This window comes from Mustela erminea, chromosome X (genome assembly GCF_009829155.1).
Source record: "Mustela erminea isolate mMusErm1 chromosome X, mMusErm1.Pri, whole genome shotgun sequence".
Taxonomy (NCBI): domain Eukaryota; kingdom Metazoa; phylum Chordata; class Mammalia; order Carnivora; family Mustelidae; genus Mustela; species Mustela erminea.
The window spans coordinates 98,640,991-98,653,676 of record NC_045635.1 but is presented as its reverse complement, the minus strand read 5'-3'; the positions used below and the strand labels follow the sequence as shown (position 1 = coordinate 98,653,676).

Below are 12,686 nucleotides of genomic sequence, written 5' to 3'. Positions count from 1 at the left end.
GGGACTCGATTCCAGGACGCTGGGATCATGACCTGAGCCGAAGGCAGCTGCTTAACCAACTGAGCCACCCAGGCGTCCCCAATTTTTTTTTTTTTTAAAGAGAAAGTGGGGAGTGGGCAGATGAAGAGAGAGATAATTTTTTTTTAAGATTTCATTCATTTATTTGACAGACAGAGATCACAAGGAGGCAGAGAGACAGGCAGAGAGAGAGGAGGAAGCAAGCTCCCTGCTGAGCAGAGAGCCCGATGCAGGGCTCGATCCCAGGACTCTGGGATCATGACCTGAGCCGAAGGCAGAGGCTTTAACCCACTGAGCCACCCAGGCGCCCCGAGAGAGATAATTTTTAAGTAAATTCTGCACTGAGTGCAGAGCCTGATGAGGGGCTTGATCTTATGACCCTGAGATCATGACCTGAACCAAAAATCAAGAGTGGGAGGCTTAACCAACTGAGCTACCCAGGTGCCCAGCGATACATATATATATATATATATATATATATTTTTTTTTTTTTAAGATTTTATATTTATTTGACAGAGACACAACGAGAGAGGGAACACAAGCGGGGGAGTGGGAAAGGGAGAAGCAGGCCTCCCGCTGAGCAAGGATCCCAGGACACTGGGATCAGGACCTGAGCTGAAAGCAGCCACTTAACGACCCCGAGCCACCCAGGTGCCCCATCAATACATATTTTTTAAATAAAATGTTGCACATGTACAATTTCACAAAAATTACCTCACCCCCTTATAGTTAACTCCTTTCATCCAAGTTTTAGATCCTAATAATCCTGAAGGAGACCAGACTATGTCACCCCAAAATATTCCCTTTGCATAAAGATCATTTTGGGCTGAAGGCAACTGAGAATAAGCAGACACAAGAAAAAGTCCTTGCCCTCCCTACTTCTACCTGAAAGCAGGGCATGAAATTCTCTTTGTGAAGGTGTGTCCCCTTTACCTCTTCCTTGCCAGGAAGGGGAAAATAATCTTACCTCTGGAGATAGTACTAAGTAATTATTATCCTCCATTAGTTTCCCCCAATATTTTTACCTGGTCACAATATACTGCCCTTAATGCCTACCGCCCCTCTTTTTCTTGTCACTTCTCAACAAACTTATCATTCTTCATTAAAATTATATATAAACCCCTGGGTCTAACTGCCTCTTTAGGCATTCAATATTTTTCTTTCTTTCTTCTTCTTTTTTTTTTTTTTGGCATTCAGAAGTTTTCTATGAAGGCCTCCATATAGTGTGTGTGTGTGTGTGTGTGTGTGTGTGTGTGGGTGGGTGTGGGTGTGTGTCTATATACACACATACATAGTAAACTGTTTCTCCTGTGAATCTGTCTTTTGTCAGGTTATTCATGGATCTCAGCTGCAAAATCATTGCTGTGGAACCCAAGAGAGTAGAGCAAATTTTTTCCCTCCCTACAATCTTCTCTCAAGAATTCCGAGCAGCAGTGAAATGCTGAGGCACCCATACTGATGTTTCCACTAGTCAAGCACACCCAACACAGATCGAACCCGAGCAAAGTGCCAATTCCTAGGTTAACAGCATAGTTACAACTTCTAGTTTCCAGCAGAAATTTTACAAATCTACCATAATGGAGCAAGCTAGGCAGGCCCTCTTCCTTTCTTGCATACATGCACTGAGCTACTTTTGGAAATCAGTAGGAATAGAGAGCACAGCAGGCAGAATTCTAGGCTTGGCGTGACCAATGAATAAGTTAGGGATCTTGGGTGTGCCACTCTACAGTACTATAGGTACACTTTCAGGTACTCTATTTTACATGAGTGCTAACAAGAGTGAGGATATAGTTAAAAAGAGATAAATACATCACTATCATGAGAAAAGAAAAAAAGCACACACACATCAGGAAAATTAATAAATGAATAAACTACACTGCACATACCACCCCTCATTATAGCTAGCACTAGGTTCCCAGATAACACAGCAGGTACCATAATCCAAAGGCATATGAAATACAGGCCTCTTCTAACCATCCCCAATCAAAATGACAGAAGCGAAAGAAATAAATCTACTCTTGGAAACAACAGATATAAATGATTCTCAACTACTACAAGAAAAAAGCCCAGTAATACAAGGGGGTCACTACTTTTTGTGCCAAAGAACTGTTATGCTCCTCATTTAAAAGGCCTGTATTTGGGGTGCCCAGTTGACACAGGTGGCTGAGCGTCCGATTCTTATTTTTGGCTCCGGTTGTGGTCTCAGGGTCATGAGATCAAACCCCGCATCGGGCTCTGTGCTCAGCATGCAATCTGCTGGAGTTTCTTTCTCCCTCTCCCTCTGCCCCACCACACCCCACAGGCTAGCACTCTCGCTTTCTCAAATAGATGAATCTTTAAAAAAATAATAAAAGGCCTGTATTCAAACAAGATGGGAAGTTACTTAGGCTTTTTGCAGGGATGAAGTGGGGTAGATAGACATAGTTAAGGATCTGTTCAGTAGGAGGGAGCCTGGCTGGCTTAGTCAGTTGAACTTCCAACTCTTGATTTCACCTCAGGTCATGATCTCAGGGTCCTGGGATTGAGGCCTCGGAGCTCAACTCAGAGCTGGTTTAGTATTCTCTTTCTCCCTGTTCCTCCGCTCCTACCCCCAACTTGTGCTCTCTCTCTAAAATAAGTAATAAATAAAATCTTTAAAAATACATAAAATGGGGGCGCCTGGGTGGCTTAGTGGGTTAAAGCCTCTGCCTTCGGCTCGGGGTATGATCCCGGGGTCCCGGGATCGAGCCCCGCATTGGGCTCTCTGCTCAGCAGGGAACTTGCTTCCCGCCCCCCCACCGCTCTCTCTCTGTCTGCGTCTCTGCCTACTTGTGATCTCTGTCAAATAAATAAGTAAAAGCTTTAAAAAAAATTAAAAATACATAAAATGATCGGGGCGCCTGGGTGGCTCAGTGGGTTAAGCCTCTGTCTTCGGCTCAGGTCATGATCTCAGGGTCCTGGGATCGAGTCCCACATTGGGCTCTCTGCTCAGCGGGGAGAGCCTGCTTCCTCTTCTCTCTGCCTGCCTCTCTGTGTACTTGTGATCTCCTTCTCTCTCTGTCAAATAAATAAATAAAATCTTTGCAAAAAAATACATAAAATGACCTGTTAGTAGGATTGCTGAAATAAGCTTAATACATGTTGGGACAAATAGTTCCGGTTTTTAATAATCATCAATGCCTGGAAGCTTTACGGTGAATTAAACTAATAAAAGCAAAACCTTTCCCCCAAAGCAAAGTGGTTAAAATTTTTACTGCTACATTAGTCAATGAAGGCTTTATGGAGGAAGTGGGCCTTGAAGAACAGCAAGCTTCGAACACACAGAAAGGAGATTACAGGCCTCCAGATAAGGAGATAGGAACAAAGGCACAGAAGGAGGAGTTCCACGCTGATTCAGGCCCACTACAGTCAGGCATGGGGTTAGGTTCCAAGGACACTAAGATCTGTGAAGTATAGTTTTTTGCCTTAAATCAGCCCAGAGGCTAGCCAGTGAGACAAATTGCCAAAGAAGACATGGTAAGTAATATCAGTGTCAAAATACCCATAACGTTCTGTCGGAATAAAAATGAGGAACAATTCTCCCTGCCTGATTCAGGGAAAATATTAAGAGACGATAAGATATTTGAACTATATCCTTTTTCTTTTTTTTGAACTGAATCTTGAAGGATGAATAGGGCTCTGACCAGTGAGAAAAGGGAGGGCAGTGAGAAAAGGAGGGCACTCAGGGCAAAGCAAATAGCACGGACAAAGGCAGCAAAGTAAAAGAATGGCTAGGGTATAGACCCATGTCCAGCATGGTGAGTACGGGGCACAGGCAGCAGGGAATTAGAACAGAGTTAAAAAGGTAACATGAGGGGACTCCTGGGTGGCTCAGTCAGTTAAGCCTCTGACTTCAGCTCAGGTCATAATCCTGGGGTCCCGGGATCGAGCCCCACATTAGGCTCCCTGCTCAGCGGGGAGTCTGCCTCTCCCTCTGCCCCTCCCCCGATCATGCTCTTTCTTTCTCACTCTCAAATAGGTAAAATCTTTTTTTAAAAATTGCACTTGCTATCATAAATTTTTTTAAAAGGGTAAGATGAGGCAGTATCAGGAAGGGCCTTATTCTGCAGGTGACAAGGAGCCATCAAAAGATTTTAAACCACAAAATGGCATCAGATTGGGATTTTGAAAAAAAGCTGGTGGCAGTACAGAAAATTTAATTGCGTAGAGACCGGAGACAGAAAAAGCAATTAGGAAGCTACAGCAAACATCTCAATGAATGATGAAGGCCTAGATAATGTGAGTGACAACAGAGAATGAGCGAACAGATTCCACAGGCATTTGTAAATGGAGGCAGAGTGGACAGAAATTTGTAACTCATTTGGTATCTGGGTAAGGAAGAACGTAATGGAGTATCTTCTGACAACGTTAAAAAAGTAACTTATGGATGGTGATGCCATTAAAGACTCAAAGAGGGAAGCAGGGTTCTGGGTAGGTAATAAAAGTATTTCCATGAGTGAACGTTAACATCTAGCCAGTTACTCAAGCCAGACAGCTGGGAATCTTCCTAAACTATTCACCTGCCAACCCAGCGAGCCGGTCACCAAGTGCCAGAGATTCTATCTCTTCCACAGTCTCTCAAATTCAGCTCATCATTATGGTTTCTAGACTCACTGCTTCATAATCAAAGTACTGTTTCTCTCCTGGGTTAATACCCTCTGAAGCAGTCTCCCTTGTCTCTAGCCTGGAGCCCCCATTCTAGCTGATCCTTTACAGTATTTACCAGAAAGCGCTCCCGGAAACAAAAATCTTAATATTTTAATTAAGCTCCTGATTGAAGCCCCTGAAAGACCCTTCCCACTCCCCCCGCAGTTTACAGGACAAAGTCCGAACTTCCTGGTTTAACACAAAGGACCACTGAAAATCCTAATCCTGTCTCCCTCTCCTCCAACTCTCACACGCGCCCGCTTGGCTCCAGCCACCTGGAACTTCTGGCAGCACCCTTACCCTGCTGGGCCGTCTCTGCCTCCAGGCCTCTGCACTAGCTGATCACTCCCACGCGCTGCTGCCTTCTCTCACACAGCGAACTCCTGGCTCGCACACAACGCCTCCAGGAAGACTTTCCTCACGCTCTGATGTGTTGGGATAACTAAAACTCCTGTACTTGTGTAGTACCTTCTGTAGAATATTCCCATCCAATACTAGAATTGTGGATACACTGACTTCACCAGTCACCACAGTCCCCAGGCAGAGACTATGTCTCATTTGACTTTGCACAATCTAGCAGTATCTGGCACATTAACAGGCACTCAAAAAACATTTGTTGAGGGAGTTTAGTTTTAGACCTTTCAGCCAGTGTGCACGGTGACTACACCGATGGAGAGATCCTACACACACTGTTACATGAAAAGGGTAGCATGCCCAGTAAGATCTTCTGCTTGTTTAGAAACCAGCTATTCTCAAAGGCAACAAGAATTATGAAGGTAAAAGCCAATTCAGGTCTGGAGGCAACAAATGAGTATGTCAGACAAGGATGGCCAAGGACAAAACTCTGAAAAACAGCATCATTTGAGTGAGAGAAAGAGGAGAGACAGCAAGGGTGTAGGAAGAGAACAAGGAAAAATAGAACCTTCGAAAGCTGAGAGGAATATGTTTAGAGTAGGGAAACATTAGTGTCAAATACTATAAAGACAGTGAAATTTCAGGAAAATACTGTTGAGCAGGTAGACATTTTAGGTTCTTCGTTTTACATCACCCTTGTCTAGGTCAATACACAAGAAGCACAAGGGACAGCTTAGAATAATATTCTCCAGTTTGCTTTTTAGGTGTAATATTGGTTATATTTAACCTTCCAGCTATCAGACCAAATGAAAACCACCAAATATTTTAAACTACCTGAAACTGTGTTAAAGAAGATGGAAAAATTAAACCAAGAAGATGGAAAAATTAAAATATTTCTGTACTTTTTCTCTTTCCTCCATCACTCCTTATTCAGTATCCAATATTTTTTAAAATTGTAACATGGATTTGAGGGGAGGGGATTTTGTTTATTAAGTCTGTATTAGTAGTTTGGTCGCTGGAGTAGTATCATGCACTGTACGACACAATTTTTCATTTACCACTTCTAACAGAAGAAACTCTTGTCTATAACTTAACTTAATTAGCTGTTTTCATGTAACTGTAATTTCTGACAGACAACAAGGTATTTCATGGTAAATAAATCAAATTATAGTACTTAACAAAAGTAACCATAAAATACAGAACATACCCCTGTATCTGTATCAGACTTTGATGAATTCAGACTTTCCTGAGAAGGTGACGGGGATACACGTCCTAAAAACAAAATAATAATTATAAACAGGCATGTACATACACACACACACACACACACACACACACATCAATCAGAAATAATGACACATGAACACCTAATTAATAGTCATAGAATGTAACATTCTGAAAAAACACATTTTCTAAATAGGTGAAGTATTAATTCTCTGGGCACCAAAATAATAGGTTTTATCATTTTTATCATAAAATCTAGAATAACCATATCATCTATTTAATAAAATATTATTAAATCTTCATTATTCATAGTGAATACAAACAAGATGAACAATAAAGGGACACAAAGGGTCTGGGGTGGTAGAAGTCGCAAGGGCCGCTGGAACAGTCTGTCTGCTCCAGGCAGGGCAATAAAAAAAATGTATTGTAAACATAGTTTAACTTTTTGCCAACCCAATTTCATCTTCAATTATGTATTATAATGCAAGCAATACCCATAGGGCCACTAAAGTATACACGGATCATTTGCCAGTTTAGTGGATCTCCCCAGATTTCTATGTTCCTCAGTCGGTGCTTTAAATATGCCCTATCCTCCAGCCCATGGCCACCTATTCTTTCTCCCATCCCTTATCTTCTTGGTTTCAGTCTTAGTGGGCTAGGGCGAGGATGGGAGTGGAAGGGAGGGGTTTGTGGAGAAAATTTATTGTAGTTAAATAATTATAAGAAAAAAAAATCCCATAAACATAAAGCTCGTACCTACATCAGTTCTACATGCTTTCCTGGTAAGTTACCAATATACAGAAATATTTTATATAGTTGTGCTCATGGTGTACACACATCACATTCTGAAGTTTCTCTCTGCCATGTAACCTTTTTTCATATACCTCTGATGTACTGACAAATCATATTTCCTTTTCAAGGCTGGGTCTCCTTTTTTCTTTCCTTACTGGATAGATATTATTATTCTCATTCCTTTTCTAAATTAATCAGGTTATTTCATTTTTAAACCCAGGAGAGAACTAAAAGTTGTCAGGAGAAACCAAGCAACTTTGTTCTCAATAGCTGATGAATTAAACTCTGCACAATACGTCAAATGGGATAAAGTCAAAAGCTCTATGGTAGCGTTTTCCATGGGATTTAGACACTTTTTCAGTGTTGACTTCTGTTCTTTTAGGTTTGTGGCCACTATTAAAAATAGTGGTTGCTGCAAACAGTTGTCAGAGAAGAGGGCATTATTATACCTAAAATGTAAAAATACCAGATATCTCTAGAGTTTTAAGGCCCACAGTAAATAAAAAATACCTTCAGTATTGTATTTCATTCGCATATTGTTGAAATAGTCAAAAGCATTTTTTAAAGCCCATATTCTCACTACATTGTCTTGTCCAGCTGAGGCAAGTAATCGGCCACAGTGAGAAAATTTCATGGTCCAAACAGCTCCCTATAAAAACAAAGAAAGGTTCAGAGTTATTTCTTTAGAAGTTGAAACATTTAAGATTTTATTTTTAAGTAATCTCTACACCCAATGTGGGGCCTGAACTTACAAATCCAAGATCAAGAGTTGCATACTCTACCGACTGAGCAAGCAGGCACCCCTAAGAGTTGAAACATTATTTTAAAGCCAAAGTAAAGAATTATTCCAAATGATACTAAGATAATCCTCATATTACTAATACCACTTAAGGCCAACAATTCAATGATGACACAACAGCACAAAGAGCAACTTCTAAGAGAAAAGTAGGATAAGATAGCAGCAGTTTACTGTAATCTAAACGAACAAGTTCAAAGCCCCAAGCTTTGTCTACAAATTAATGGAAACTGAGTTCCGAGGAGGCCATAAATAATTGTAAAAACAGAAATCCTAGTTGGGGATTTCAGTCTCCTAGCTGAACAGAAGAGGGAGTGGCACTGGAGGAGGCAGAGCCCTCAAGATGCAACTAATACCCTTGACCAAGGCTGAGGGAAAAACGGGCCCATGTTAGCAGTGACCCTTGTGGCACTGGGCATTTCCAAGTGTTAGAATGGTGTGATCTCAACCTGTTTTTCCCCCAGAAACAAGATTTTACAGTGTACGGTTAGAATTCCCAGAAACTGCTAGCAATAGGGAAGTGTGTGGGTATGTGTTGGGAGGTGGAGGTGGCATGATTTAAGAACATGAACCCTTAACTTGGAAAAGCCAAATGCTATTACAACAAATGTTGTTTGAACTCCTATTACAACACATATGTATGCAGATCAAAAAGATTATCTAACTTAGGGGTGCCTGCTTGGTTGGGAGACCATGCAACTCTTGGTCTCTAGGTCATGAGTTTGAGCCCTATGTTGGGTGTAGAGATTACTTAAAAATAAATATAAACTTGAAAAAAAAAGATTATCCAAGTTAGAGGCAATAGTTCATATAATGAAATAACATTCATTTCCATAAAATGCAAGCATATTAAGAAATTTGTTATTGGGAACCTACTACAATGAGACTTTACTTAAAACTGGAAATAATGAATCAAAACAGTACAAGGAAGTTCATCAGTTCCTTAAGGAAGTTACTATAATCAAATCAAATATTTTATGTGGAGATCATAAGCACTGAAGTTTAAATTCCAATCTGGCTGCCATCTGATGTGTTTATGGTTGCTTCCTTCCAGTTAAATCACATCTTGGATTTAAAATCTGAATAGAAAAATAGATTCCCTGATCAAAGACTGACAGCATCATCGTCCTGTCCAGCAGTTTATTACCAGCTTCCCTGTGTCCCTGGCATTTTTAAGGGGTATAACTACAATAACACTTGTGCACTTTATCCCCACTTTGGTACATTTTAACTCTGGCAGAAAACTTACACCTATGTCTCCTGGTTTTAGCTGCCATTTTACAAAATACACGAACCTACTGCAGTATTTGTGTTCATTATTTAAAATACACCCAGGAAGGGGCGTCTGGGTGCCTCAGTCAGTTAAGCATCCAACTCAATTTCGGCTCAGGTCATGATCTTCTGGTCGTGAGATCGAGCCCCATATCGGTCCCTGGGCTCAGTATGGCATCTGCTCGTTCCTCTCACTCTGCTCCTCCCCCTGCTCACTCGTTCTCTCTCTCTCTCTCGATAAATAAAATCTTTTAAAAATATACCCTGGGAACATTTTAAATGGTTTCCAAAGATACAGACCACCCTGCAAATTTAACTCCTTTAAAAAGTCTGGTACCTTTACATAGCTTTCTTCATGATATGGGACTAGAGTTTACTTATTCAAAAAATTTCACTTCTTAAGGGGCGCCTGGGTGGCTCAGTTGGTTATGTGTCTGACTTCGGCTCTGATCACCATCTCAGGGTCCTGGGATCAAGCCCAGCATTGGGCTCCATGCTCAGCACAGTCTCCTTGTCCCTCTCTCTCTGCCCCCTCCCCCTACTCATGCTCTCTCTCTCTCAAATAAGTAAAATCTTTAAAAACAAAAACTTTCACTTCTTGATAGTTGCAAGCAACATATCTTTTAAATTTTTTTAAAGATTTTATTTATTTGACAGAGAGACACAGCCAGAGAGGGAACACAAGCAGGGAGAGTTGGAGAGGGAGAACAGGCTTCCTGTGAAGCAGGGAGCCCCATGTGAGGCTTGACCCCAGGACCCTGGGATCATGACCTGAGCCGAAGGCAGAGGCTTAACGACTGAGCCAGCCAGGCACCCCGCAAGCAACATATCTGATAAAGCGTTAGTATCCAAAATAAAGAACTTATCAAACTCAACACCCAATAAACAAATAACACAGTTAAGAAATGGGCAAAAGACAGGAATAGACATTTTTCCATAAAAGATATCCAGATGGCTAACAGACCCATAAAAAGAAGTTCAACGTCGCTCATCATCAGGGAAATATAAATCAAAACCATGTTGACATACCATCTCACACCTGTCAGAATGGCCAAAATTAACACAAGAAACAACAGGTGTTGGCAAGGATGTGGAGAAAGGGCAGCCCTCTTGCACTGTTGGTGGGAATGCAAACTGGTGGAGCCACTCCAGAGAGCAATATGGAGGTTCCTCAAAAAACTAAAAATAAAACTACCCTATAATCCAGCAAGTATACTACTAAGTATTTATCCAAAGGAAACAAAAATAGAGATTCGAAGGGTTTTTACACCCCGATGTTTACAGCAGCATTATCAACAACAGCCTATGGAGAGAGCCGAAATGTCCCCTGACTGATGAATGATAAAAGAAGATGTGGTATAGGGCGCCTGGGTGGCTCAGTGGGTTAAGCCGCTGCCTTCGGCTCAGGTCATGATCCCAGGGTCCTGGGATCGAGTCCCGCATCGGGCTCTCTGCTCAGCGGGGAGCCTGCTTCCTCCTCTCTCTCTGCCTGCCTCTCTGTCTACTTGTAATCTCGTTCAAAAAAAAAAATAAAAACTTTAAAAAAAAAAAAAAAAAAAAAAAAAAAAAAAAAAGATGTGGTATATACATATATACAATGGGATACTACTCAGTCATCAGAAAAAATGATATCTTGCCATTTGTAATGACGTGGATGGAGCCAAAATGTATTATCCTAAGTAAAAGTAAGTCAATCTGAGAAAGACAAATACCATATGATTTCACACTCATATGTGGAATTTAATTTTTTAAGATTTTCTTTTTATTTATTTGAGGGGGGGGAGAGAGAGAGAGAGAGAACAGGTGCGAGCACAAGAGAAGGGGGAGGGAGAAGCAGAGTCCCCACTGAACAAGGAGTCTGATGTGGGGTCCAATCCCAGGACTCTAGGATCATGACCTGAGCCCAACACAGCCACTGAAACGACTGAGCCACCCAGATGCCCCCATAGTGGAATTTAAAAAAACAAAACAGATGGGGCGCCTGGGTGGCTCAGTGGGTTAAGCCGCTGCCTTCGGCTCAGGTCATGATCTCAGGGTCCTGGGATCGAGTCCCGCATCGGGCTCTCTGCTCAGCAGGGAGCCTGCTTCCTCCTCTCTCTCTCTCTGGCTGCCTCTCTGCCTACTTGTGATCTCTATCTGTCAAATAAATAAATAAAATCTTAAAAAAAAAAAAACAAAAAACCAGATGAAGAGTAGGGAAGTTGCGGGGGTGGGGGGACACAAACCATAAGAGACTCTTCTTTTTAAGGATTTATCCATTCATTTTAGAGACAGAGCGCGAGAGCAAGAAAGAGAGAGAGAGAGAGAGAGAGAGAGCGCGAGCGCATGTGCGCACAAGTGGAGAGAGGGGCTGAGAGAGAAGGAAACAGAGGGAATCTCAAGCAGACTCCCTGCTGAACACAAAGCTCAGCAAGGGACTCAATCCCAAAACCCGAGATCATGACCTGAGCTGCAAACAAGAGTCAGACGCTCTACTGACTTAGCCACCCAGGTGCCCCAAACCGTAAGAGACTCCTCACAATAGAGAACAAATTGAAGATTGACAGAGGGAGGTGGAGGGGAGATGGGCTAGATGAGTATTAAGGAGGGCACTTGCTTTGATGAGCACTGGGTATTGTATATAAGTAATGAATTACTGAATTCTACTCCTGAAACCAGTACTGCACTGCATGTTAATGAACTAAGATTTAAATAAAAATTAAAAAAACCTGGGGCACCTGGGTGGCTCAGTTGGTTGAGCTGCTGCCTTCAGCTCAGGTCATGATCCTGGAGTCCCAGGATTGAGTCCCGCATCGGGCTCCCAGCTCCAAGAGGAGTCTGCTTCTCCCTCTGACCTTCTCCCTCTCATCCTCTCTCTCTCTCTCTCTCAAATAAATAAATAATAAAATCTTTAAAAATAATTTTAAAAACCTTTCAGTTCTTAAACAATAATCCAGAGACAGACTCTGCATTACCTAGGCATTAAATCATTATTAATATTAATTTACTTTCCTTGAATCAGGTTAGCAAAATTATGTACATAAGAGATTGGCTTTATAGAAGCCAAAGTACTTCTCTCAATGAAAACAGAATCAATCCTGAAAAATATAAAGACTGCTTACCATATGTTCACCACTAAGATCTTGCACCACTTTGATCTGATCAAAATCATAAGGTCCTTTGAAACCATGTGCTGCTTTGAATTTGACTGGTCTTGTATATGGCATTCCCTCATCATCACTTGATGAAGGATCATCTTGATCAGTATGAAACACTGAATAGAAAGGCAATACAGAAATCATCACTGGCTAATGTAGATAAAGTTACTATCAAGATTTTCATTCTACTGTTAACCAAGAAAATTTATTAAATGGAAAAACAGTATCAGTCTATTACTAAATAGCTTATTAGTTAAGAGCACAGGATCTCATGCCAGACTGTCTGGGTCCAAATCCAGCTCTGTCATTTATTATCTGTGTGACCATAGCCAAAGCACTGGACTTTTTTGTGCCTTGGTTTTCTCATCTGTAAAATGGAGATAATAATAGTACTTACCTCACAGGGTTTTTATGAAGGGTAAATGAAT

The 12,686-nt window shown here is 41.4% G+C and overlaps 1 protein-coding gene across 4 annotated transcripts in view; it reads right to left on the bottom strand.

Moving 5' to 3' along the window:
- WDR44 (WD repeat domain 44) overlaps nucleotides 1-12,686 on the bottom strand; it is an 88,796-nt gene that overhangs the window by 20,348 nt on the left and 55,762 nt on the right. For all 4 annotated transcript variants that reach the window (XM_032330170.1, XM_032330172.1, XM_032330171.1 and 1 more), the window contains 3 exons: nucleotides 12,223-12,374; nucleotides 7,564-7,702; nucleotides 6,245-6,309 (listed from right to left, as the gene is read on the bottom strand). In XM_032330170.1, coding sequence (XP_032186061.1) covers nucleotides 6,245-6,309; nucleotides 7,564-7,702; nucleotides 12,223-12,374 — 356 coding nt within the window. The remainder of the gene's footprint in view (nucleotides 1-6,244; nucleotides 6,310-7,563; nucleotides 7,703-12,222; nucleotides 12,375-12,686) is intronic.